General features: G+C 42.1%; 2 protein-coding genes across 3 annotated transcripts; one reads left to right on the top strand and one right to left on the bottom strand.

The window, feature by feature from the left end:
- Positions 1–17: 17 nt before the first annotated feature.
- Positions 18–3,652, top strand: LOC114772444 (ribosomal RNA-processing protein 8-like). Of its 2 annotated transcripts, none has more exons than XM_028965327.1 (8): positions 18–197; positions 435–556; positions 644–893; positions 980–1,841; positions 1,954–2,083; positions 2,741–2,847; positions 3,076–3,172; positions 3,255–3,652. In XM_028965327.1, the coding sequence occupies exons 2-8, from the start codon at positions 467–469 to the stop codon at positions 3,366–3,368; spliced, it is 1,650 nt and encodes a 549-aa protein (XP_028821160.1). In that variant the 5' UTR covers positions 18–197; positions 435–466; the 3' UTR covers positions 3,369–3,652. The 2 variants fall into 2 exon arrangements, with proteins under 2 accessions (XP_028821160.1, XP_028821158.1); XM_028965325.1 differs by having other exon boundaries at positions 641–893.
- On the bottom strand, positions 2,526–24,404 carry LOC114772443 (dynein heavy chain domain-containing protein 1-like). The gene is made up of 42 exons (XM_028965324.1): positions 24,363–24,404; positions 23,710–23,901; positions 23,434–23,637; positions 22,949–23,059; positions 22,601–22,757; positions 22,215–22,445; positions 21,925–22,068; positions 21,450–21,519; positions 21,150–21,367; positions 19,860–20,103; positions 19,624–19,781; positions 19,295–19,420; positions 18,696–18,972; positions 18,492–18,619; positions 18,177–18,375; positions 17,960–18,045; positions 17,598–17,817; positions 17,305–17,430; positions 17,131–17,228; positions 13,876–17,050; positions 13,674–13,800; positions 13,389–13,581; positions 13,027–13,297; positions 11,603–12,926; positions 11,050–11,273; positions 10,575–10,761; positions 10,376–10,478; positions 10,076–10,225; positions 9,690–9,881; positions 9,160–9,588; positions 8,571–8,988; positions 8,387–8,497; positions 8,122–8,292; positions 7,867–8,045; positions 6,585–7,568; positions 6,207–6,378; positions 5,994–6,113; positions 5,496–5,721; positions 5,268–5,359; positions 4,896–5,045; positions 4,183–4,784; positions 2,526–4,034 (listed from the first exon to the last, which is right to left on the bottom strand). Exons 1-42 carry the CDS (start codon positions 24,374–24,376, stop codon positions 3,660–3,662), a joined length of 12,978 nt encoding a protein of 4,325 aa, XP_028821157.1. The 5' UTR covers positions 24,377–24,404; the 3' UTR covers positions 2,526–3,659.
- Between the last annotated feature and the right edge of the window lie 1,311 nt (positions 24,405–25,715).

Raw genomic sequence — 25,715 nt, 5'->3', positions numbered from 1 at the left:
CGTGCGCCATTCGAGAGTCGCGTGTTGCGCTGTGCTCGCTGTCGCCAATGTGGAAATGCGTCGCATTCTCTGATTTGAATGTTTCCAGTTAAATGAAGAAGACATGCATTTGTCTTCTTGTCCACTTACCATTTCGGACTGCGACATAGTTCAATTCTAAACGCTGACGGATTACGCAAAGATATAAAGCTGCACATGTAAGTTTTTAAAACTGATGTTCCTGGATTTACTGCTATATTCTGGATCAGCGCTTCCCAATCCTGGTCCTGGAGGAACGTCTACCAAAGAGTCTTCACTCCAGCTCTACATTAATTAGGTGTCACTTAATGACCTAATAATGAGTTTGGCAGATTGTGAACCAACCTTGGGAAACACTGTTGTAAATTGTAGAACATCACGGAAATGTTCACTGCGTTATTTTTACTTTTGCGTAGTCTCCTTGCGCCCCTTGGTTTATCTCTGCACCATGTTTGCTGAGGAGGAGTGGAACGATGCTCCAGAAGCTGAGGCTTTGACTCTGTCTGTACTTAAAGGATCCAACGTGGCCCCTTTAACCGTAAGTTCAGACGTAACGTTTAGACCCCCCTGTGTATTTGATTGTGCACCCCTGTTTGTTCTCACCGCACTGAATTATGTTTAGAAGAATGCAGGGACTGGAAAGAAGAGTTTGATGAGGACACTTCAGACCCTGGGCTCGGTACCAGATTGGAGTAGTTGCACAGGTCATGATGAAAGTGAGAGTGACACAGAGGTGGCTTCTCCAAACAAGAAAAAGAAGAAACGAAGTTACAAGCGCAAAAGAGCTTCAAACATGCAGCATGAGCAACCTGGTGACACAGCTACCGTGCAAGAAATGCCCAATAAAAAGCAGAAAGTGACTCTTAGACCAAAAGGTAAGTGTTCTTCGCCCACCATAAGACTACCTACTTCTGCAATGGTATGAAATAACAAGAATATGTTCACCTCTCTGGCCCTTTAGGATCAGGAAATCCAGGTCAAGAAACAAATTCTTGTGTCGCTGATCATAAGCAGGACCTAAAAATGGAGCAAAAAACTACCAAGAACAGTGCAGATAACAAGCTTGGACGAAAGCAGTGGAAGAACAGGATGAAAAACAAAAGAAAGTGTAAGAATAAATACAAGCCAAGCACTGCTGAGACACCAAAGGCGAATGAGTCTTTGCAACAGAATGTTACGCTGAAAGAAAATGCTGCATCTGATGTGAATGGCAAGAAACAGTGCATTCAGTCTACAGATGATATTGGTAAAAGTATACAGAAGACAGAGTCTAGCAAGAAATCACAAAAAATTAAAAATAAAACCAAACATGTCACTTCCTACACGGACAGAGATGCAGTCTTCAGTAGTAAGGACACATTAAGAACTGTAAATGAGCAAGATCATATAAAACTAGATCATTTAAACATGAAGTCACATGAAGTAATTAATGATCAGTCACAACCCACTAAAATGAAGACAAGTAAAGAGAAGCAAAATCAAACTGAAAAGCTAAGGCAGATGTTGAAGGTGAAGATTAAGGGGTGTGACCGCTTCGAAGAGTCAAATGAAGAAGCAACAGAAGACAAGAAAGTTGAGGAAAGTCATGAAACAGGGACACCGGACCGTTCAACTTGTCTGAGATCAAAGATGGAGAAGCGGTTGGAGGCGGCCAGGTTTCGCTACATTAATGAACTTCTGTACACGTCCACTAGTGGCGAGGCCAAGCGGATGTTCAAGCAGGACCCTCAGGCTTTTGACATTTACCATAGAGGCTTCACCAGTCAAGTCCAGTACTGGCCTGCAAATCCAGTGGATGCAATCATCTCTTACATTCAACGGAAGTAAGTTAACAATTTTGCTGGGTTTAGTTACTATGTGGTAAATATACAGATTTGAGGTAAGCTACAGATATACAAATATTGAGTGGGTAATGTGTTTTGTTCTCCTTTTTAGACCTTCTCATTGGGTGGTGGCTGACTTTGGCTGCGGTGACTGCAAGATTGCGCGCAGTGTTAAGAACAAAGTGCATAGCTTTGACCTGGCACCTACCTGTGAACTCGTCACAGTGTGTGACATGGCTAAAGTGAGTAAACTGAAAATGGTGTCGATCCACTGTTATGTTGAACACTGAATCTCTGTGCAAATCTTCCTTTTGGAAAGAGAACACCCAAAACACAGTAGACAGGCCGAGGACCAGTGCAATCCTTTATTGTAATATGGACAAAAAATTATTTGCCTTTGCATTAAGCATGATTCTGATTAATTAGCTGCATGGAATTTGATGCTTGGATGCATTTGCATTGTTCAGATTTCTGCTGCACCCACAATCTGAAATGGACGCTCTCTTACGTTTGTCATACCCAGTAGAGGATATTCTATGGGGCAGTGATGGCCTAGTGGTTAAGGAAGCAGCCCCGTAATCAGAAGGTTGCTGATCCGCCGAGGTGCCACTGAGCAAAGCACCGTCCCCACACACTGCTCCCCGGGCGCCTGTCATGGCTGCCCACTGCTCACTCAGGGTGATGGGTTAAATGCAGAGGACACGTTTCACTGTGTGCACTGTGTGCTGTGCTGCTTTGTATCACATGTGACAATCATTTCACTTTATTATTGTTAGTCACCATCATCCATATAATTAATATAGAAAACAGCTACACATAATGTCAAAGGCACATTACAAACCATCTGTGTTTGTGGTCGTAAATACAGACGTTCTATTTTACTCTTTATCTGTTGACAGGTCCCACTGGGTGATGCTACTGTGGATATTGCAGTGTTTTGCCTGTCTCTGATGGGGACTAACCTCAACGACTTTCTTTTGGAGGCCAACAGAGTTCTGGTTATGAGGTAAGGAAGAGCCATACCAAACTTTACTGTAATATGAACGCTTTATTCATTTTCACTTATTTTGTTTACCTACATGTCTAGTTCATGTTAATATCTGTTATTTGACTTTTCTGATTGCATTGCAAAATTGTGCTCTTGCACATTGCTCAGCAGATATAATTGAATATTGACTGCTATCAACTGCTATTTTTGTTCACTCTGACATCTTTATTTGACAACTTTTTGCAGAGGTGTGCTGAAAATAGCAGAGGTGGCCAGCAGATTTGAGAATGTCCGCAACTTTACCTGTGCCTTGTCTAACCTGGGTTTTAAGTTAAATTCAAAGGTAGGACACTACAGAGCAGCTTTTGGCTCATGTTTTTATAGGTCGTTTGATTATACTTTTTTTCTTCTTCATCTCTTCTCAGGATACAGAAAACAGCCACTTCTACATTTTTGAGTTTTCTAAAGTTAATGATGCTCCAGAGCGTGCTAAGAAATCAGGTTTGGTACTGAAACCATGTCTGTACAAAAAGAGATGAGCGGTTATATTCAAAACAGAACACCTGATACACTCAACAGATAATGTGGAATTTGTTTCTTCTGATTTATAAGCATTCATTTTTGTTTCATTTATGCATGTTCACCGTGACCAAATGCACGTGTCAAAGTGTTAAAGGTTTCAGCATTTTAAAGCTAATCTGGTTTGTATTTTGTATCTTCTGCATTTTGCTTTCTGTATTTTATAAATAATTTATGTATTCATTGTAACTAGTTTTGGTTAGTCTGTGTATCTGTACAAAAATACATTTCTAAAACTGTTAAATGGACTCCTATTTTTTAAAAGGATAAAGGGTGCTAACCAGCCTGACTCGTCTCAGGACACAGAGCAAAGGGTCAAGCTTAGCTGCGAGAGGAATGTAGGTAACTATGTTCTGCTCGGACAGTCCCCAGCTGCCAGCCTCAAGCTCCCTGTCCAGGTACAGTGGGCACTTGTACAGGGGAAGAGACGAGTCGCTGCCAGGGGACTGGACTGGACTGTTAACCATCATGCAAGGCCTGACCCACAGCAGGGGTATTGGGCAGGATTTAGAGGACAGCGTGCTCTGCAGCGCTCCAAGGCTTGTATCCCAGATGGCACCATGCAGCTCCAGCCCACATAGATATATTCCATTAGTGTGGAGGGAAGATACAGAAGCGCCAAGTACCTTAGGACAAAAAAAAAAAGAAATATTCATGCAGATGTATTTTACTGAAAAATGAGTAACCTTAAAGTGGGATAAATACATGGTCATTAACCCAAATGAACGTCAGGTTAATGATTTTACTGAAACATAAGCAAGTTATTATTTATACCTGATAATGAAAGGACATGTGGCTGACATCCTTCCTCTCAGCTCGTGCCATACTTCTTATCAGTGAATCCAGGAATCCCTTAGGGTTTTGAAAAGCAGAGAGGCAGTAGATTTTGGGCGTGTGACTTGCAGACCCCTCCCACAGGTAAGAAATTAGCAGTTCTGCTTGCTTTTCCAGTCTCGAGAGATTGTGAACAGTCACAGAGGATGTCCCATTCCAGCCTGGGCAAGAAAGCTTAGTCAGGAGGACAGATACAGTTTCCACCAGGTCTTCCCACTCCATTTTCAGGAAGCAATGCAAGGGCTCTATAGCCACCACTTCTCCAATGTGCTGTCTGTATTTCAGCCTCTTCTGTAAGGCCTGCAGCCTTTCACATGCTTCCATATAGCCTGCCATCTCCGTTCTAGGACTCAAAGTTCCAATATGACGTCGCACCTCAGAGCTGGGGCTCTGTGATTGGTGCAGGAGGATACGCAGCATGTTACTCTGAACTCTGACTTGCTCCACGGCTAATCCTGAACTGAAACCCAGTATCGTTGGATCACTGGAAATGGGGATGGTGTAAATGCAGTGCTCAAGCCGCTGCATCATTCGTCTTCTATCTGTAGTAATGAGAAAAAAATGGTCACCACAGTGGTCTTACTGCTGAGTGGAAAATAACTGACTTGTGTCTAATCAATAATCCTATATAAGACATTAATTCTATTGCATACCAAATTGCCCAGAGCCAATAATGGCTTCTGAAAGAGTGTGAGGGCCTCTTCCCCAGGAAGGAGGAGCTGGTTTTAGGCAGGCTCTGGCCACCATGTTTATGGTCTCCAGGTCAACAGAGTCGGTCACATGACCTCCATACACAAGCTGGGCTGTATGAATGAAAGATAAAAAAAAAAGTGTTCACTGTCACAGAACAAGGTCTAAAGAAACATAAGAGTGGCTAAAGACAATGTTGTTGCAAATACGCTCATTTTATCTGGAAAATATAGCAAATAGCACAATTACATTGTACAATAAATGTTAATCGTGAAACATTTGACGCAGTTCATTTGAAGAGATGGTGAATAAGATTTAGGAAAAAGCAACACTACCTGCAATGAACTCCAGGGCACCAAATGGGTCATTACAAGGCTTGCAGATATGATTATAAGCATCTGTCAGTGCCAAGAGATCTTCCTGTGTCCTATGGGGCCGATAAAGAACCACTGAACAGGTTGTAGTCACATAATGAAACCATTTACCATATTAATTATAAAGTTATAAAACTGACATATAAACAAAACTTCTGGAAATCCTCAATGACTGTGCTTGTAACTCACCAGCTGTAAATGGCACCATGACCCAGATGTCTGAACATCTGCCTTTGCTGGAGCACAGAGTGTAGAACTGCACAACGCAGTGCTGGCTCTAGCATGCTCCAGGTCTGGTCATGTGTGAGGACAGGGGGACTGAAGGACACAACTTGACTTAATGAAGAGCACAGCTCCTCCCTTAGGTCCCAGGAACTATCGCACACCAAGCGTATGGAATTCATCCTAACCACAGCTACAATGATGCATGAAAGAAAAACAATTAATACACCCAATAAGCATGTTATGGGTTGAAAGTGGAGTCAATTGTTTTTGATCCATCACTAGCTAAAGAAATTTTAATGAATAAAGTGTTAAATCCCTCTAATCATACATTAATGTGTCTGGATGAACAACCTGTGTCATATAGCCATACCCCCTTCTCCACATCCTCTCTCTCAGTCCCTTATCTATTTTTTAGCATTTCAAAATTCCAGTGTATAACATTTCTTAAATTACTGTACATACCTGGTATTGTGAGTGGGTTTTGTCCTTTAGTTACAAACCACAGTCTGAAGACAGGATGCACCTGAATTGCAGACCCTACGTCAGATGTCAATAGTCCCTCCTCAACCCTTGTTCGGTGTCCTGAAAGTAAATATGAGACAGTTGGTCCATAAACAATGGATATGGAGTTCAAATCCAGATGTATGCGATGAAATAATAAGTGCATCAGCTCACCATTTGTTTTGAAGGGAATCACTTTACTGATCTGACTGACCACCTCTTCATCCCATTCATCCAATAAATGACAGTTATTTAGCACAAGCCAATGGCCATCTTGAACAGCTTCCTTTAAAGCTGTTAGAACCTTCTCCTTCTCACAAGCATTTCCAAAGGAAATGACTTTAAACTTTACCAGGAAAAAAGCAAAGCATTGGCAAATTACTTTAGGCATTAAATATATAAATGCTGTCCATTGTTCACTGTAATTGACTGTAATTAACAAAATAAAATGACTAATGCTGCACATTTTGTTAAGTTTTTCTGTTTGGCTACATGATAAAACCATTACTGAAAAGATAAGTCAGAAGAAGCAGTGACTTCATAAAAACCTACCTTTATCCTGTTATTGTCAGCATGAGCCACTTGTTTCAACCAATAAAGAGGGTCCATGCCACCCAGTACTTCCAATTTAAAATCAGGGAGATTAATAATGACAGGGTCCTTATTTCTGGACAAGCTTGAGAGCGCCTTGGCACATTGTGTACTGGACGAGAAGAAAAGCTGGTCCAGCTGACAAGCAGCGAGGTCTTCAGCCACTGCAGACAGGCTGTTTGGGACAAGGGTCTTCCAGAGTAGAGCACGCTGTAGAGAGCAGAGGTGGGCATGGGACTGGCATGGGACAGGACCCGTCACAGTAGAGGAAGGGAAATGCAGGTACTGCTGCCACAGTTGGGAGTTCACTTTTAGTGAACGCATCAGACCCTGGAAGGCTGGAATTTCCTCAAGGCATTGGAGCTCATGATAGACAGTGTGAGGGATCCAGCCCAGAAGCTCATGGTTAGTTGCCTGAGTAACCTTGAGGGCAGGCAGAGGATCAGGGAATGCCCACTCTGGAGGATGTATATCACTAAGACCCCGGAGAAATGCTACCCTTTCCACTTCAGAGCAGCCTTCACTCTTCAAAAAGAGGTTTACAGAAAACAACAATTTCAGCACTGTGGCGTGATTCTGAAAAAGACAGGGCCGATACTGAGCCAGCAGGTGGGAAGCTATCTGGAGGCTTATCTCATCCACATCTGGCAGGGCCTTCTGATCCAAAAGACCATGCAATGACAGTAAGAACCCACGCAAAGTGAATAAGTAGAAGGGGGACAGGCGAGCCACCTCCTGCAGGGCCTGATAGAAGCTGGCAGCCAGTCCTGCCAGAGAACGGAAGTCAGTCAGCAAGGGATTGTAGAGCTCCAGCTTTTTGTTTATCGCAGCAATGTCTGCTTTCAGCTTCTCAGACGTTTCCTGGCACGCTAAGACTCGTGCAAGGAACTGATGGTCCTGCAGAAGTGGAGTTATGGAATGTAGGATGTACTCCGTCAGGGAGACCTATAGGGTTGAAATAGGTGAAGCTCATTAACTAATCAAACTTCATTGAAAAATCTATTATATATCTATCTATAGTTGGTGTGCATTTGAAATACTTGTACTATTATTAGTCAAAAATGTAATGTGTTTCCTTGATAACACTTTACAGCATTTATCAGACACCCTTATTCAGAGCGACTTACAAGTAGTTATAGAGACAGCCCCCGTGGACTAAATGTCTTGCTCACATGGACTAATTAAGTGCCCTAAATTATTGTTCATTTAACATAACCACTTACAAAATTGAAGAGATCTTTACCTCCTCCTTATGCATTTTTTCCTGAAACATCTGCTTGCCGGCCTTGAGCTGACCCAGCTGAACACACAGCCCTGGACTGTGAGACTGCACAAGGTCGGCCAATATGAATTCCTTCAGTTCACTTGTGCTCAGTGACATATCAATGATCTGCACCTCATCCAGAATCAAAGGATGGATCTCTACAGGGAAATAATTCTCAATTTTAAAAATAATTGGAAAACTATTGTCTTAATCATAAAGTTGTTTTTTTTTAACCTTTTAGCACAGAGTGTACAGGCAGGGCTGTGCTGAGAAACAGCCTGAACTCTGGATGAGTAGGTGGGACAGGATGCACAGGAGCACCGTTACCAACTGACCGCACCATGAACTTCATTAACTCAGCGCAGGGGACAAGACACTCCACATGAGTAACCAACACACTCAGACCTGCCATTATAAACAACATAATGCATTGCATTCATTCAGTGAAAAAAATACATTAATAATATTTTGTTCTTTAGGACAGGCATGTGACATAAACCTTTTTCTGCTCGTTGACCCAACGTTTTCAGCAGATCAGGGTCAGTGGCAGAGACCACAAGCCCAAACTCATCCTCTTTAAGAAATGTGCACCCCTCTTGTGGGAGCTGATCTAAAACGCAGCAGTAGAGTATTACCATTTCGGTGTCATTGGCTTAATGATCTTCAAGACTCTTTAAGCTTACCCATCTGTAGTATAGTCTGAGAAACGAAGTCCTCATGTTGGTCTATGTCTGCCAGCAATGTGCATCGCTTAGCCGGAGGCAGGTAGCATCCCCAGATGAGCAGCTTCAGCAGTAATCGTGGGGGAACTTCCACGTGCTGCAGCCTCAACCCCAGCACCCGGGCCATGGTGTCCTGCAGCTGGGTGTTCACCGGGATTGGTACGAATGGAGGACACTGGGGAGGGGCCGTAACAAGGCCGCTGAGTAATGATGCTCTGGGGTCCTCTGGGCTGACGTTTATAATGCCAGAGACACAGAGATCATGCCACTTTGCAAGCAGCTCCCGTCGAACATCGGGTCCAAACGGGCCGAGGTAAGTGACTGAGGCTGCCAGAATCAGAGCATCACCGGAGACAGTCTGGTTGTTCCTTTTTACCAGCTTAGAGCATTTAAAATAAATACAGTTAAGTACTGTTGGAACCAAAAATCTAAGATGATGATATACTGTTCACAAAAAATGCTATTTAAATATTCCACATTAATATTCTTGTCATTTATGCAGCATATGCATTCACTCAAACTCAAGTCATTGTTCATTTTAAAGCCTCACCCCTTTAGCCTTATTCCATTCAGCTGTGTAGCATTCCACCTGCTGTACAGTGGTTTTGGCACTTCGCTCTTGCATCTTGGCTCGGGCTAGCTGATTGGTTAACTCCTTGATCTCACCAGAGACAACCTGATGCTGGTGCTTTAGGTTTTCTAGACGCTCCCGCGCCGCTTCCTCCCGTTGCTGGGCAACACGCAGTCGACGTTGCATGTCCACCACTTGTTCATCAAGCTTTTTGCTATAACCCATCTGTGAGGCCATGTTGCGTAGGAAGCAGGCTTTCTTGTAAACTGCCCGTACCCAGTGACAGAGCGACTCGCAAGCCTGACTCTTGGAACGCACGGCTTCTGGCAGGAAATCTAGTGTCTCCACAATTAGAGCAAGGTCTTGAAGCAGGGTGTCGCTTAAGTTGGGGTCGTAAGACTCAAGCTTCTGAAGGTGCAGACCGAAAATGAAAGGGACATTAAAGCTTGAAAATGAACATGGGGTCTTGATGTTCTCAATTCAAAAGCATTTCTCAGGTGTCCTCTGACCTGGAGAAAGTTAGGCTGTGACATGATCTGTCTGCAGCTTTCCCAGTCGGGCGGGCGATTGAAGAGCAAACATACAGCCTCCACTATCACCATCAAACCCTCCGGCGGGTACCGATATCGCCGCACCTCGTCCAGATCCGATTCCCTGAGAGACTGCAGTGCCTCAAGGGCTAACTTGTGCAATGGACTCACCTTCATGCAAAACATAACTTTTTCACTTCTACGAGGGAGAATGTTGCACCTCCCACTGGTGATACTTTCAGCAGCACAGCACAGTCAGAAACACACAGACAGCAAGTACACGTTTTCAGATGGTACATACGTTCAAAGACAGATGGGCTGACGGGTCATTTTGTAAGGAATATGCAAATATGAATATGCCCTACCCTTCTGAAAGCGTCCTGGACCTGTTGATGGGCGAGCCGAGACTGTTTCTTCTGATGGGACAGGAGATACTGCTCGTGGAGGCATTCTTGGTGCGAACGCTTGAATAGACTATGCTCTACTTCCAATTCATGATTCAAGTGACTCAGGCACTGTAAATATGAAAAACAAGAATTTCAGCATCATTTGCTTCTCAAGTGGGCAGTGTATGAAATAATTTCCCAATGTAGGAAAGAGTATGAAAGTGACTCCAAACACATTTTCATGGTATGCCTGATCAATGATGTGTGGGTGAATTTTACCTCTTGCTTCTCATTTAAGTGCTTCTTCAATCTCAGAATTTCCTGACCATAGCATTCAGTTGTGTCCATCATTTCCTTTATGCAGCCTAAGACTGTTGCTAACCTGACAAGATAAAAAAAGGCTGTGTGTGTAATAGAATGACATTTATTATTTAAACTGATGACACACATAATAAATGCACTGACATTTAGCACTCACCTAGTGGCCTGGTTTTGGCCTTGCTGACACAGGTGGTCAGAAATGTAGAAAATGTGCTTCATTAGCTCCATATAGATTCCAGGGCTAAACGCTGTGTTCCCAAGATGGAAAGATGCAAATCTGACAGCAGATTGATGAATAATTGCCATGGCAAAAGAGATGCTTCTGGCTAAGCCATCCTCATCAGCTTAAGATAAATTAGATAAAAGAAAGCAGAAAAATACTTAAAAAGATGTAGCACAGTTTCTCGTTTTTTTTTTCAAGATCAGTTAACATTTACATTTACGTGATTTATCAGATGCCCTTATCCAAAGTGATTTACAATCAGTAGTTATACGGACATTTCCCCTGGAGACTTGAACCTGTGACTTTGTGGTCTTCTGGTTCATAGGTGATTATGTTACCCACTAACTACTACCCCTATTTGTATTTAAATAACAAATATTAGTAATTGTAGTTCACTAAAACATCTCACCTTTAATGTCAGAGCCAGGAAGACTGTCCTTCAAGTGATAAGATGCTATCTCCATCAAAGATTTAGTGTTCCATGGCCAGTACACCTCAACACAACAACTGAGACTCAGAGCTTTTCTATGTGCTGATATCACTGAGGTGTCCTGGACGGTCCCATCAGCACTATTCCTGAGCAGTGGCAGTAGCAGGAACACATGCATATTCCTCCGAATGTTTCTGAAATAACTGACACAGGATGAAAATAGCATGGAAACTGGCTATAGAAATGTTTTTGTTCATAGGGCAAGTAATCATAACAGCCCTCAGTAGATAGTAACTGTCATATTGTCTAATTTAATATGCTTTAGCTAATAATCTCATGACATTTACTTAATATATTCACAATACGTCAATACATCTTTTAGACTCTTCTTAGCATTAAGCTTGTAAATTCCGTAATAAGCATTTTATCTGTTTCTTGGTTTTGTTTTCCAAATGTAAGCTGATATTGTAAGACTATATTGAGACTTAAAAATAGCTACAAAGTATGGCAACATTGCAACACATCATCTTACGTTTCAAGAGCTTGATTATCTCCTGTATGCCAGTGAGAGGTCTTCACAAGCTCTTTGATCTTCAGAGCCACATTCATCAGTTCATCATTTGAGTATAGCCCTGGGAATGTGCCTTCAGCCATCACAGCCTGAAGGAAATCTCTGACATCCTGACCCACATTCTGATGGACCATGAAAATGACCCTCAAACGCAACACCCCAGACTGTATACCAGCTTCTTTCAGCATCTCCCTGAATCTGTTTTCATTTCCAGAGTGCACTTCAATCAGTTGGTACCCTGTCAGACGGGCTGTCAAACGCACCAAGGTTTTTCGGCCGGTGCCCTTAACAGTGCTGAAGAGAACTCCATGACCACCTGGCATGAGTAGAGCACGAAGGATGTGAAAAAGCTGGCACACCCTGGTACTGTGCACAGCATGACTGGGAATACCAGAGAAGTTTTTTTCATCCTGAATGTCTATGCTCTTCACCATGAGGACCAACTTTTGCACCAATGAGTTCAGATCTCTTTCTTGGTACAAGGAGTTGTGTTTGAACCTCTGCTGTTGTGCAATGGTGTTAAGAGGTTCAGACAGCTCTGGGCCAAAAATCACTTGGTGAATGGTGGCACCCATGTCTTTAAGGAGCTCCACATGAAGACAAGAATCTGCTGGCATGGGTGAGACTTCTTTATCAGTTGTAATTTCTGGAGATAGAACACTGCTAAAATGCCTCTCAGATGTTTGTGCTAAAACATTTTGTAGTGAATGAACGTCCTCCTCTGCGCAAAAATGATCGCCAAAGGTTCGCATACATTCGTGCATCCAAAGCCTGATGATACTGAGCATGTTAGCAGTAGGCTCTGGGACAGCGTTATTTGCTTGGAGTTTCTGTTGAGCCGGGTTTGAGAGCATCATCCCCCGAAATACCTTTTGGATGTCGTTCAATGAGAAAAGAAAATGGGGTCGGGCTGCGCACGAAGGAAAATGTTCGCGCACAGCATGGTAAAAATCAAGTGTTGCTGTGATTATACATTCTGCCAAATCTGGAAGCTTCGAGGTGAATGGATACTCTCTGAGCCAGTTCTGTATGGTAGGTGAGTGAATTGAAAACAGAATGTTGTCAGTCAGGGGGGGTAGGACCAGAATGGAAAATAATCTAGAAAAACGTGAGGAGATTTGGTTGCCAATGCCATTTCCTGGTCCGGGAGGGCTGCAGGTGCCTAAGTATCTAATGACGCCAGAGCCAAATAATTTAAAGTGATATCCATTTGCGGTAAAAACACCACCTTTCGAAATACTTTGGCGTAGGGTCTCCAGCACCATAGACGTCTTTCCAGAAGGGTCTGAAGAGTTCAGAAGACAGGAAAAAGTTCATCTTGCCATATTTTATATAGTATTTACTATGGACTAGTTTAGACCAAGAAAATTGCATTGGCAACTCACCACATGAAGCTTCGTGTAGGTCGTCAACAAACAGTATCAACTCAGGCTTTTTCCTGTCAATTCCTGTTGACTTTTGGCACTGCACACTCTCTAATATTTTCCGCAATTCAGAATTGGGGAGGCATGAGTGAAGAGCTAGACGCCTGTATGAACGATGTCCGTTTAATAAAGACTGACATAGCTTGGTCTTTCCTGAGCCTGTTTCTCCCACGAGGAGTGTGGATTGCCCATTGTCCAGAAGAAGACGCAGTAAACAGGCATAGCTCTCATACTGTAAAAGAACAGTTAACATACAAAATACAGCCCATGCTCACCGCTGTAACATTAACCCTACTATTCAAATCTGAAAGAGCATTACTAACCTGTGGAATACATCTAAAGGTCAGCTGTGGACGTGTAATCCTGTAGCAGTTATGTGTGTTAATAGTGTCTCCATTTCCACCTTGTTTGATGTTCATGAAGTGATCAAACACCAAACCGTCTGAAGGTACTTCCACCTTATAGCGACACTCATGTAAAGCTTTACGAGCCAGAAGATCAAACTGTGGCCAATGTCTGAAATAACATGATTCAAGCCATCAATTCATCGTAATACATTTACACAACAATATTAACACAGTCCCTAACACTATTAAGTGAACCCTTACCTAGGATGCAGATGTCCACCAAATCCCCATACATAGGCCAATGCAAACATGTTTCTATTTTGAAGGTTGTGTTGTCTAGGCAGGCAGATAGAATCACTTGGTGCATTCAAAGATGTACAATGTCCATCTACCAACAAAAACAATTCATTAAATGACACAATTTAATAGAATTTGTTCTCTACCTAAAAAGCCACAATCATACCTTGTTTGTTAGTATTATCCGGTCCATTCTGCTGTAGCAGAGCATGAAGGATCCTGAAGAATGACATAATTTCCTGAAGTCCATATGTGACCCCATCTCTGGGTTGACCTCTGTTATTGGCCATGGCTGATGCTAATCCATTGTTCTTAAGCAACCTAAGAGTGACTGAAAAAAGGTCCTCGGCCATGCAACTCCATATTGTAATTGTCTCATTTTCCAGCACATACCCCTTACAGAGTGCCTCCATTTCAACTTTCCATAAAGACATCCACACGTTCTCTCCTGAAATGTACATGATACTGCAACGCGTCACTGCAGATGGTGCAGCATTGCTAAGATCACTGACTTCAGCCAAAATCCTGATATTTTCTCTTGATAAATGAACCTTCTGTCCAGATGATAGGGAAAGGTGTGCATCTTCTAAGTTTCCAAGGCTGCTAAAACTATCCAACCAACCAGGCCTAGAATGTGGCTCTCCATCAAGAACCACCCATTTTACGGTTTGTGTTTTCTCCTTAATAGACAGATGACCTGATAAGTCCTGATTCTCTGAGTCTCTCAGTAGTTTTGTGAAGCCCCCATCCATCCAGGAGCCCCATTGCCCATTGTAGCCACCAAAAAGTTCATCATGAGACAATGCATTTGGGAATAAAGTGACTCTATGCACAAAACTCCAACCTGACCTTAAGAATTGGCAAGCTGCCTCATTTGAATTCCTTGTATTACAAGGATTCTCGGTTTCTTCATTTGCTAGTTTGCAAAGTGCACCAGCCAGAGACTGAATGCAGGTTGTCTTTCCACTGCCAGCTGGGCCAACCAGTAAGACTGTACATGAGACCTTCAGGGCATGAAAAAGTGCCAGAGCATTCTGAAGTATACTAGCATCAGCATGCAATCCATTTTTGTGAAGTTCTTTGGTCAAGGCCTCTTTCAGGCGGTCACAGTCATTTTGCCCAATGAGTTGATTAAGTACTGGTAAGCACAATGCAGTTGGAAAAATTTCTTCAACAATTTTGCAGAACTGTGAAGCCTTCTTCACTTGAAATATGGCAGGCAATAAGACTGATAGTACCCCTTTAACAACTGCCTGTTCTTCCACCAAAGCATTTACAATCTTTGCAGACTGTTTGGTTTGCAAGGATGCTTGTTCTGTGACTATTCCGTCTGATTTCCCAACATCAACAGCTTCTTCCTTGTATAGAATGTCCTTTTTGATGGCTTCCAATCTAGCAGCATGCAAATAAGTAGACGAAACAGCTATGACTTTCTTGAGAAGAACAAGCCATGACGTCTGTCTATCACTTATAGAGTCTGGGAGGCAGACTGAGCCTCTTGCAAGGGTAAAAAGTGACATTAGCTGATGGCTAATAGAGGTCTCTGTGAATCCATGAGTTAGAATCATCACCTTCATAATTATTTGGTAGTCTGGCAGTGTCAAAGAGACGGGCCTGGTAGCCACTCTTAAGTTCTCTGGAACTGCAACAGAGTAGACGCATGATGAGGTGATTACACAACCATAGCTTAGATCAGGCAAAATAGTCTTCCCTGCAAATGACACTTGGCAGACGTTCAGACTTCTGTTGTCTTTTTTGATAGGATCTTCTGTACTATCTTTGGTCCAATGCTCTTTTTCTTTGTTTAAAGCTGAATCTTCTGACAAAGCTTGAGGTGTGAGATCTGAGGTATCTGGCAAGAAGAAGTCATGTATGTCTGCTAAATGCTGGCCCAACAGTGACAGGACCCTGTGTGTCATACTCTCAACAGATTCAAGTACAAGCCAAGAACCAGTTTGCAATGCACCAAGCAACATCTGCTGGACAACAGATGGACTTGTGTTTGCAGTGCACCGTAAGGTGATCACCTGCCGCCCTAAAGCTTGTCCTAACTGTAGAACAGTTGTTCTTTTTCCAGACATGCAAGGCCCACTTAGAAAGGTCCCCCTATAACTGGTGAGGGCAAGAAGAATACCCAAGATAGCCCGATCGGTACAGGGGGTGCTCACCATCATCCAGTTCTCAGGTCCCATGTACTCATAGCCATATTTCAGCTGAGATCCCATAACGTCAACATAACATGAAAGATCACTGTTGATGCTTTCTGTTTGAGAAATATGTCCACTCTGGTTTGGGTCATCATTCAAAGGTATGTAATACTTCATAATCTTCTGCCATTCAAATGAAGTCTCAAGGTCATGCTTAATCTCGCTCAATCCTGACAACTGTTGGGAATGTTTCATTGTAAGCAACACCAGAGCACGTAATGCAGCCATTTGATTTGAAACCACTGACTGTCCATTACGCTCTGAAATTCTGTTCTGAATTGCATGACACAAATGCTGAAGTTTGGCAGAATTTCTGGCCTTAACATGTGTCCACTTGCATCCATCAGAGTTCATGGAGCTGTTTCTTATGTCTTTGCACCACATGGCTTCCTCACACACCAGAAGGCACTGTACAGGGAACTGGGGTATCAGGTTGAGTATTTCATGTAGGCCACTGAACTCAGTTTCTTTTTCCTTGCCAGTTGGACTTGTAAAGTGAGATGGGTCAGGTGATAAATTATCTCTGGTGGATTCTTGATAGTGGCATGTGGACCCACACTGTTGATATGCAATCATGCATTTTCTCAATAGCTGCATCATTGTTTGTTGTAGCTTTTGTTCTAACAGACCAAGCCAATGAAATGGGTTGATGTTTGGTTCCAGAGGTTGGAGAAAAGGCACATATTCCTTAAGAGCACCAAATACACCAAGCAGGCGAAGATTACTGTCTGAACATTCTGGTCCAGTGTAATCATTGGTCAAATTGTGCTTCTCATGCATGTCTCCAGTGCTGGCAACTTTAAAGCTGCATATCCCCTGAAAGCTCTTGCGTGCTAATGCCAATAGCGCAGAGGACATTGGATTCAGTGACAAAAGTTTAATCACCTCATCATCACTGAGGAAGCAGAGCCTGGGAAACTCTTCTCGTGCATAATCTAGGAAATTATGCATCCTACTGGAAATTTTGTCCATAATGGATAAGCCATTAGTGAACATCTTACGCAAGTTGCTCCCACAGAAGTGACAATTTGACTCATTTGTCTTGGGTCGTACAAAATTCAGCACATGTGGATCAATTAATATTTTCAGAGTCATCTCCTGGAACTTGATGCCTAAAGACTGAAATGTTTCCAACTACAAGAAAAAAGTACAATATACAAAGTCAATGTTGCTGTGAAAAAGTAAGTGTTTTAAAAAAAGAAAGGTTCACCCACCAGGTCTGCGTCCACAATGTTTCCAGATGTTCCATAAAACATTTTACTCAGGAACACCCATTTCTGTTGGAACCTCTGACAGAAATCAAACAGCTCTTCTACAGGTTTAAAATAAACAACGGCTTAGATGAAAGCAATCATCGCTTCAGCACATTGTTTGAGAATTCGTATTACCAAGCTCTTGCAACATTTGAATCCAGCAGTCAACATCCTGTCCAAATTCAGCAGAATATGGAGAAAGCAACATGTTTGACAGAGTCATTATGCTGTCCTCTGTCCTGGCCAGGAGGCTCTCCAAACCTGATTACAACATATATTTCTTGTCACTTCATAGTTCCTTGACTTCAAAACAGTGCAAGTGAATTATTTAACATTGACAAATACTAATAGGTGGCTTACCTAATATCATAACTATTAGCTAACACTGAACCAATACAATTTCTTCGATTGAATGAAAGCACACTAACCAATTATTATAAAAGCATCGCTATCCTGAACGTAATTTTCAGAGCAGCTTAATCTCATGTTTGATGTCTTATTTTCAGGTGCTGCCACTGTTTGGAATTTATCTTCTAGCCACATAGTAACAGCAAACTTGGCAAGTTGGAACTGCATTCCTTCCCAGCATTGCTGAAGGCTCTTGAAGTTCTGTTCCATGTCTGCCTCTGCCTCAGCTTCACTGCAAATCTGAAAGCATTCCACCAAGAGGACAATATTAGTAAATGTATTACATACAAGTCTATGTATGCATATTTGACAGAATTAGATTTGTACTGTTGTAAGACATTTTAGTAAGAAAACCGTTTAAAATATTAACTTTGAAACACACCTTAATAACATCACTTTGCCGCTGTATTACATTTTGTGACATAAGTTCACCTACAGTCATTTCTGCAGTGCCCTGCATTCCCAAGCCTGCAATATGAAACAACATGAGGATCCAAAATGATTTCAGTCTTACTTGTGTGTTTTTGTGTCAAATGAAGGCTTTCCACAAAAAAGTACAGTCAATAAAGGTTATTTAAAAAAGTTGATTGTCCTCCTACCCTTCATTATGTGTGTATAGTGCTTAGGCTTGAGTGCTGGACTGCAGAGTTTGTGAAGCACAGACAACTGATGATTAAAATCATCTATAACCTGCAGTGTCTTCTGCAGCACCATGTCCTCAGAAGGTATGGAAGCTGACAGTGAAGCTACCTGCTGAAGCCACTCGTTTACTTTCTTTTGAACTCCTGCCACCACAAACTGCCAAGGACATGTTGCATATCATCCCAGGAACAATTATCTAACACAAACAATGACCAATAATTCAATAACTATAAATACGATTAATAATAATAATAAATCAAGGAAAATAATACTTTATGAAATTTCATTTGCTTCCACTTTTGGATTTGTGCAACTGAAACGGTCATTAGTTCCCATAGTTCCTTGCGACCTTCTGTCTTTTTAGCAGCTGTTTCCATAAATGTCAAAGAGATGGGTACACCTGTGAATTTAATAAAAATGTGAGTAAATTCTGCAATAAAGGAACAAGTTGAAACTGTGTTTTGTGTATTTCTCACCTCTGAGGATTTGGCTGGCCTGGCTTATCTCCTTCAGTTCTACAGACACCACAGACATCCGTCTGCACAGAGCCTTGAGGTTGGCAAGCATTTGCGCAGCATCCTGTTTGGGGTCCAGGTACGGACATGAGGTCACATCTGACACTATGACCTCTGCCTCTTTTCTCAGGTAAAGATGGGTTTTGTCCAGGGTTTCAGACATAGAGGGAAGATTTTTTCTGACCATCACTGCTGCTTGCTCCATAAGAGATCTGATGTGCTCCCATAAGTCTGTCAACTGTCATCATCCAAAGTACAAATATGATTATTAGTAGTAAAAGGGGTGATATTAGCCTAGTGCATAACATAATCACCTAATAACCAGAGGACCACAAAGTCACAGGTTCCCCCCTTACTACCATTGTGTCCGTGAGCACTTAACACTTAACCCTTGAGCACTTATCCCTGAGTGTCTCCAGGGGGACTGTCCCTGTAACTACTGATCAAACGTCTGCTAAATGCCGTAAATGTAAAAGCATGTTAACTGAATCTCTTCCCACATGGATTTGTTGTACATGTTGCATACATTAGATCTTGCATGACATAAAACATTTGCTCACATGCAGTTCTTCTTCTGACTCCTTTAGTGTAAGTTGTCTGTAGTTGGTGCAGATTGTCTCTTGAAGTGAATTAAGGTACTTCTGCTTCTTCTGCATATACTCAGTCTTCTCCTCCCAGTGTTTCGCCTGCAATGCAACTTTATTGACTCATGTCTATAGGACTACATGCTGTTGTCAGAGCTCTCATGACGAAATAAAAGTATTGTGCAATTTTTTACATTTTCCTTTGGTGTGACCAAAAATACATTGACTGAGCACATGGACCTCAGGAATATGGCGTAAGCCTAATCTATTGTATTGTTACTTATGCTATAAAACAACCACTTTACCAGGCTGGCATAAAGTATAAAGTCCCTGAAATCGGTGGGCTGAACCCTAAGGTCGTCCTCAGCTCTTTTTAATTCTGACACAAGCATCTGAGTTCGTAGCTGAAGTTCCTCAGTTAGCAGGGTCAACACATCATTATCAATAGATCTCAGCAGTGGACCTAAGGTTAAAAAAAAAAAGAAAAAATTAGGTTAAGAAATTATTTTTTAGTTCCTTTAGATTCCAATCTCAAACTGACCTATTGTCTTCTGCATGTGAGAGCAGTCAACAGTCAGAAGCTTGTTGGCCGTGGTGAAATACTGTGCCATAGCATGGATCTGCTCTTCCCAGCGGTGCAACTTCTGGATGCTCTCTTTGTATTTTACTGATGGCCAGCCCCTCATGGCTTCCAAAGAGGCTACATTCCACTGCCTGATGAAGACGCCGATGTCCACCAACCAAGAGTAACTTTCACACAGCCGATGAATTTCGAAACCAGCTTCCTGTTCAGGAGTATTAACTTATGGGACTATATACAAATTAGCAAATGTATACATATTTATCAAATGTGCGTATGACAGAAAAAAGGTTGTACGGTCGTTTCCACGTCCATTTCGAGATTTGTCAAATCAAAGTGTACAACACACAAAAGTCCACATCTGATCTCAGACCACATAAGCACTTCCTGTTTATTATTCATCTCTACCTTCCATTTTTTAATCTCCACCTGAATAAATTTACATCTTCATTAATTTTGGGCTTTGTGCAATAGTCTCTTTACCTCAGTTGAAATTATTTCAATTTCCACCTTCTTTTCCTTTTTTTTGGGCAGAGCCATGTAAACTACGCTGGTTTTAGCCATTGGATTTATCAACACATACTTGTGTCTCAGGTACATATGTTTCATGAATCATAAATTAGGTGAAAATTTTTACACCTAAATACGTGCTTGTATTGATAAAGGATCGTATTGATACCACCCTCATGGAGTCTGTTTCTGACAGTTTGAGGTCATTTTGCAGGCTCTGGTAGTGCTCCTCCTGTTCCTCCTTGCACAAAGGCAGAGGTAGCAGTCCTGCTGCTGGGTTGCTGCCCTCCTACGTCTCCTTCTGATTTACTGGCCTGTCTCCTGGTAGCTCCTCCATGCTCTGGACACTAAGCTGACAGACACAGCAAACCTTCTTGCCACAGCTCACATTGAAGTGCCATCTTGGATGAGCTGCACTACCTGAGCCACTTGTGTGGGTTGTAGATTCAGTCTCATGCTACCACTAGGGTGAAAGCACCGCCAGCATTCAAAAGTGACCAAAACATCACCCAGGAAGAATAGAAACTGAGAAGTGGTCTTTGGTCACCACCTGCAGAACCACGCCTTTACCATCATGCTGATTGCCTATCATTTCCACCTGTTGTCTATTCCATTCGCACAATAGCATTTGAAATGTATCATCAATCAATGTTGCTTCCTAAGTGGAACGTTTGATTTCACAAAAGTGTGATTGACTTGGAGTTACATTTTTCTTGTTTAAGTGTTCCCTTTATATATTACCTGCATCATCGTAGTTTGGTCTTGCAATAAGTCCTGTGTTCCATCACTGAGTTTCAGCTGCCACTCTAGCTTTTGTTGTGAGAGTGGGTAGTAGTGACCTTGCAGTCTCCGCCCGTGCACAATCAAATGCAGTGTCCTGGATACTACACGGGCTTGTTCTGTGATGACTGGGTCATGCATGAGGTCAGGGCTGCTCACACCACTCACACTGTTCTCATCTACGATGACGGAATGAAGAATGTAGTGTTTATACTCGGTGTATTAGTTCTAGTTGTTGTCTCACTGGTGTTTACTACCAACCTGTGGTTTCAGGTACATCAGGCACAGCTGAGCTACTTCTAAGGTCTTGTGAGCTGCATGACTCAAGAACCTGTGAGAGAGCTCGAGTTATTCATTTAGAATTTTGAAATCCCGTAACCCAAAAGAAAATAGTTTGCTCCTGGTAGCAATAGTTTGGTGGTGGCCTAGAGGTTAAGGAAGTGGCCCCCCGTAATCAGAAGGTTGCTGGTTCGATTCCCGATCCGCTCAGTAAGGGTGATGGTTAAAAGCAGAGCAGTGTGTGGCAGTGTTTCACAATCACTTCACTTTCACGTCTCACCTTTTCAGGAGAGTGAGAGTGGCACCTTGGCGGTTAGGGATTTGAACCCGAAACCTTGCGATTACAGGTCCTCTACCTTACACACTAGGCCACCGCTGCCATACAATTAAGCAATTGTAAAAGCAATGATGTTTAGGAGATGAGATTGCATTAGAATGACAGATGAATCATTGTCACCTGCAGGGTGGAGTCAGCCACTGATGATATTGCCTGATTCAGGACTTCCTCAAACAAGTGTATTGGAGGAAATAAGGTCAGATGATTGTCCGATCCAAACATCAGCTCAGTCAGGAATAGGCCACCTTGCTGAGGTCGATCTCTCTGTCAAGTAAATAAAGGAAAATAACTCCCTCCTGAAATAAATTCTTCTATTTTTTTTCTAATCACTAATAGTATTTATAATACTTTGGAAAAACATTTTATTTGACTGAGAAGTATTGAAACAAAATGAGCACTTGCTGTTTCACCTCCAGCATCTGGCTGAAGAAAGTGTTGATCTCATGATGGGTAATGGTGACAAGATTCTGAACAATCACGCAGTCCACCAGGGTGCCGAAGTTGCCCAGTCTGTGCAGGACAGAATCAGTGCGAGCTAGATCCATACGGAGATCACTACGCTGGGAAATCTGCACGTGCTGTGGCAGCTGGGCCACCCGCACTTGAATCTCCTCTCGGGCAGCGAAGCTGTGATTTTTTACCTGGACGAGTGCAGAAAATATTAAATGCAACTGAAGGGCAGATCTTGCTGGAGAAAAAAACTCAGAAGGAAGCCCAAACTGCTCCACATGACTAAATAAATAAGGGAGATACAAATAATTATAACAGCAGTTAAAGTTGTCTGGTCAATTGGTACCTTCTTTAGTATCTGTGCACGGTGCTGCAAGAAGGTTTGCAGTGATTGTCGAGAGTCTTTGTTAACCTTGAGTAGAGCTGTCTGAAAATCCAAAAGTGTGTATGTCTTCGAGTCGTCCTGTGGCAGCCAATGATCTTTTTTCAAACCTTCAATTTTTCTTAAATTCCAAAGAACAGTTATATTTAATGATGTATTAGTAATGAAATGACAATATAGTCTATTTTTTTCAATGAATCCACATATTGTGTTGCATCTGGTTTCAGTTCTCTTTCTCTCAAACTAATTGCAATTAACATTTTGGTTTCCAGATTATACAAAATAGAAAATTCGGAGTATAGAGATGGACACCTGAAGAGTTGAAAGAGAGCTTCTCTGAAACAGGGCACAGCCATGAGCAACTGGTCCCGGAGTTTATCCCCTTTACGCTGAAAGACCAGCTGACGCACATTTCTACGCCACCTGTTCCCAAAAAGACACTTATTTGTTAAAGCATGAACGCACAATATATTTGTCTTTCGGATATGAGGCAAAGTGAGATTTGATTTGTAACGATGTTATAAACTCTCCTTAACAGATGGGTGACACATGAAATTACAAAGTTGCCAGATTACAGAAAAAACAGAGTTGCCAGAAAAAATCCTCTGTATCTGATTGCGTTCACCAGTGTTGGGTAATAGGAGACACCACTATCATCAGAAAAAATGCTCCAGCGTGGGATACATGTGATCAGGTGGATCATATACACCCAAAAATTTATTTCACAACACATTAATTTAAGTTTTTATCCTTTAAATTGTTAACCGTCACTTTTGCCTTTGATACCAGGTGGCTACCTTGCAAAAAACCTGCGAAGCATATACTCCCTGAAGAACGGGATGTCTCTGAGTGCTCTCCACAACACAGCCTCACGGTGCCATTCAGCCAGAGTCAGGAGCTCCACGCAGCAGCCATTTTGCAGGTGCATAACAGAGGTGGGGGAGAAGATGTAGTGATCTGAGTCGGTCTTACACTGGGGCACCACGTGTAAGTCATAGGGCCTAAAAACACGTTGTGCAATATGTAAAATGTATTCATTTAGTGACCAAACTACTCAAAACAAGATCACTTACCTGTAGGGTCCATCTTGAGTTTTCTGGAGGTAAAGAAACTCTAATTCTCCGAGTTGTCTTTTCTTTGCAAGTATTTCTAACACTTCAAGACCCGTGAGACTCTGAGCCTCAATGTGACTCTGAATTTCAGCAGTAGTCCCATCATCATTGTGGCTGCCATGTGTCACAAGGGGCGCATCTTCATCTATGGTCCTGAATAATCAAAATGTGACCTTGTTCTTTAAAGAAATCTTACATGATTAAAACAGACAAACCATGAGAAGTTAATTAAACTGTCTAAACCCATTTTGGGCTGAGCGAAACCCTCCTTTTGTTCAGAACAATGTTGCAGTGACTTTATCAGTGATTTTGTCCAGTTTTTAGTGGATCACTTGTATTTGCATATCAGAAAATGCGGCTGGAGTAAACAATTAACTTTTTTTTTTTAGTCCATGCAACCTTTTTAGAAAGTCTATTTTTCTAAAAAGTTGTGCAAACATGAATGGATGGGCTTGCTGCATCAAAAATCACAGATTTTCAATGTCTTGTGCATTCACTTGGTGTTCCCATATTACTATTGTTATACTATATTATTATTATAATACGTGGTGAAATGCTTTTTAAACATGAATGTGCATATATAAATGTCTAAATTTGAAGAACGTTTTACTCACCTATGTGGATTCATGTCTCTCCATGCTGTCCTTTAGTTTGTGGTCTCCTTGGTAGCAGAAGAAGGCTTGTGGAGGTTGCCAGATCAGTATTTTTCCTGTGGAATTTGATATTTTTCTCAACTGTACTACTTTTTTGAGGACCAAGGGGCCACTGTTTTGAATAAATTCTGTACAGTTGGTCACTGTGAGCTTTGTGTTGTTGAAAGCCTAATGATCTGTAACTACATTTTAGACACCGCATGTCACTAGATATTGCAAAATTGTCTGTAGTCAGCATGTCATTTCACAACCTTCACACAACGGTTCACTAATGCATGAAACCCATTCTGAATGTTTGTATTGTTCGTGGCCTCTGAGAATTTTTTCACAGTCATGATAACCACAAGAGGGCATTAGAAGGCAAGATGTGTGCACAGTGGACAGTGGAATAAAATAAAAATGCCTTTATATTTCCTCTCTGGCAACAGTGCTTTGTGGTGATGTGAGCATGAGTGCATTGTGGTAGGGGTGGTGCTAGTTTAGTGGGTAACACACATGCCTATGAACTAGAAGATCACAAAGTCCCAGGTTCAATCCCCACTTACTGCCATTGTGTCCCTGAGCAAGACACTTAACCCTGAGTGTCTCCAGGGGGACTGTCCCTGTAACTACTGGTTGCTAGTCGCTCTGGATAAGGGCGTCTGATAAATGCTGTAAATGGATTGTGCTGCATATGTAGTGTGTGCAGTGCAAGACGTCTTTTCTCATGTTTTAATATAACAGATTAGAATCACATGTGTGGCACATTGAGACCTCGAGACACTAATTTCCACTTCATTACATCTGGCCACGCCCAGCCAGACTTAGGAAAGTCTTCCCACAGAGGGGATCTCTAAACTGGTCTCCCAACAGGCAACACAGGAGAAAGCAGCAGGCATTTCTGTGTTGGAGTGGTGTGTGAGGAGGGATTAATAAGTCTAATTGAGTATGTTTGCATGTCACATGCTGCAGTGTTTATATATATATACACACACACACACACACACACACACACACACACACACACACATATATATATATATATTTATTTTTATTTTTTTTGAGGACATCTCTTCTGAATTTGATCGATTTGAGTTCAGTGTGCGGTTCAATTTCACTGTCCCAGCAGATGACAGATGAGAGACAAACTCGAATCCTCCTCCTCAATGAGAACACAATAACATGGAATTTAAAAATTGGATGTAATAAGGGGAGTGGTGGCCTAGTTAAGGAAATGGCCCCCCTAATCAGAAGGTTGCTGGTTTGAATCCCAAGGGTGATGGTTTAAAGCAGAGGACACCTTTCATTGTGTCCCCGTTTGCTGTGCTGCAGTCT

Source organism: Denticeps clupeoides, unplaced genomic scaffold, assembly GCF_900700375.1.
Source record: "Denticeps clupeoides unplaced genomic scaffold, fDenClu1.1, whole genome shotgun sequence".
Lineage (NCBI taxonomy): Eukaryota > Metazoa > Chordata > Actinopteri > Clupeiformes > Denticipitidae > Denticeps > Denticeps clupeoides.
Note: the sequence above shows the minus strand (reverse complement) of the source record. Positions and strands in the feature narration are given on the sequence as shown.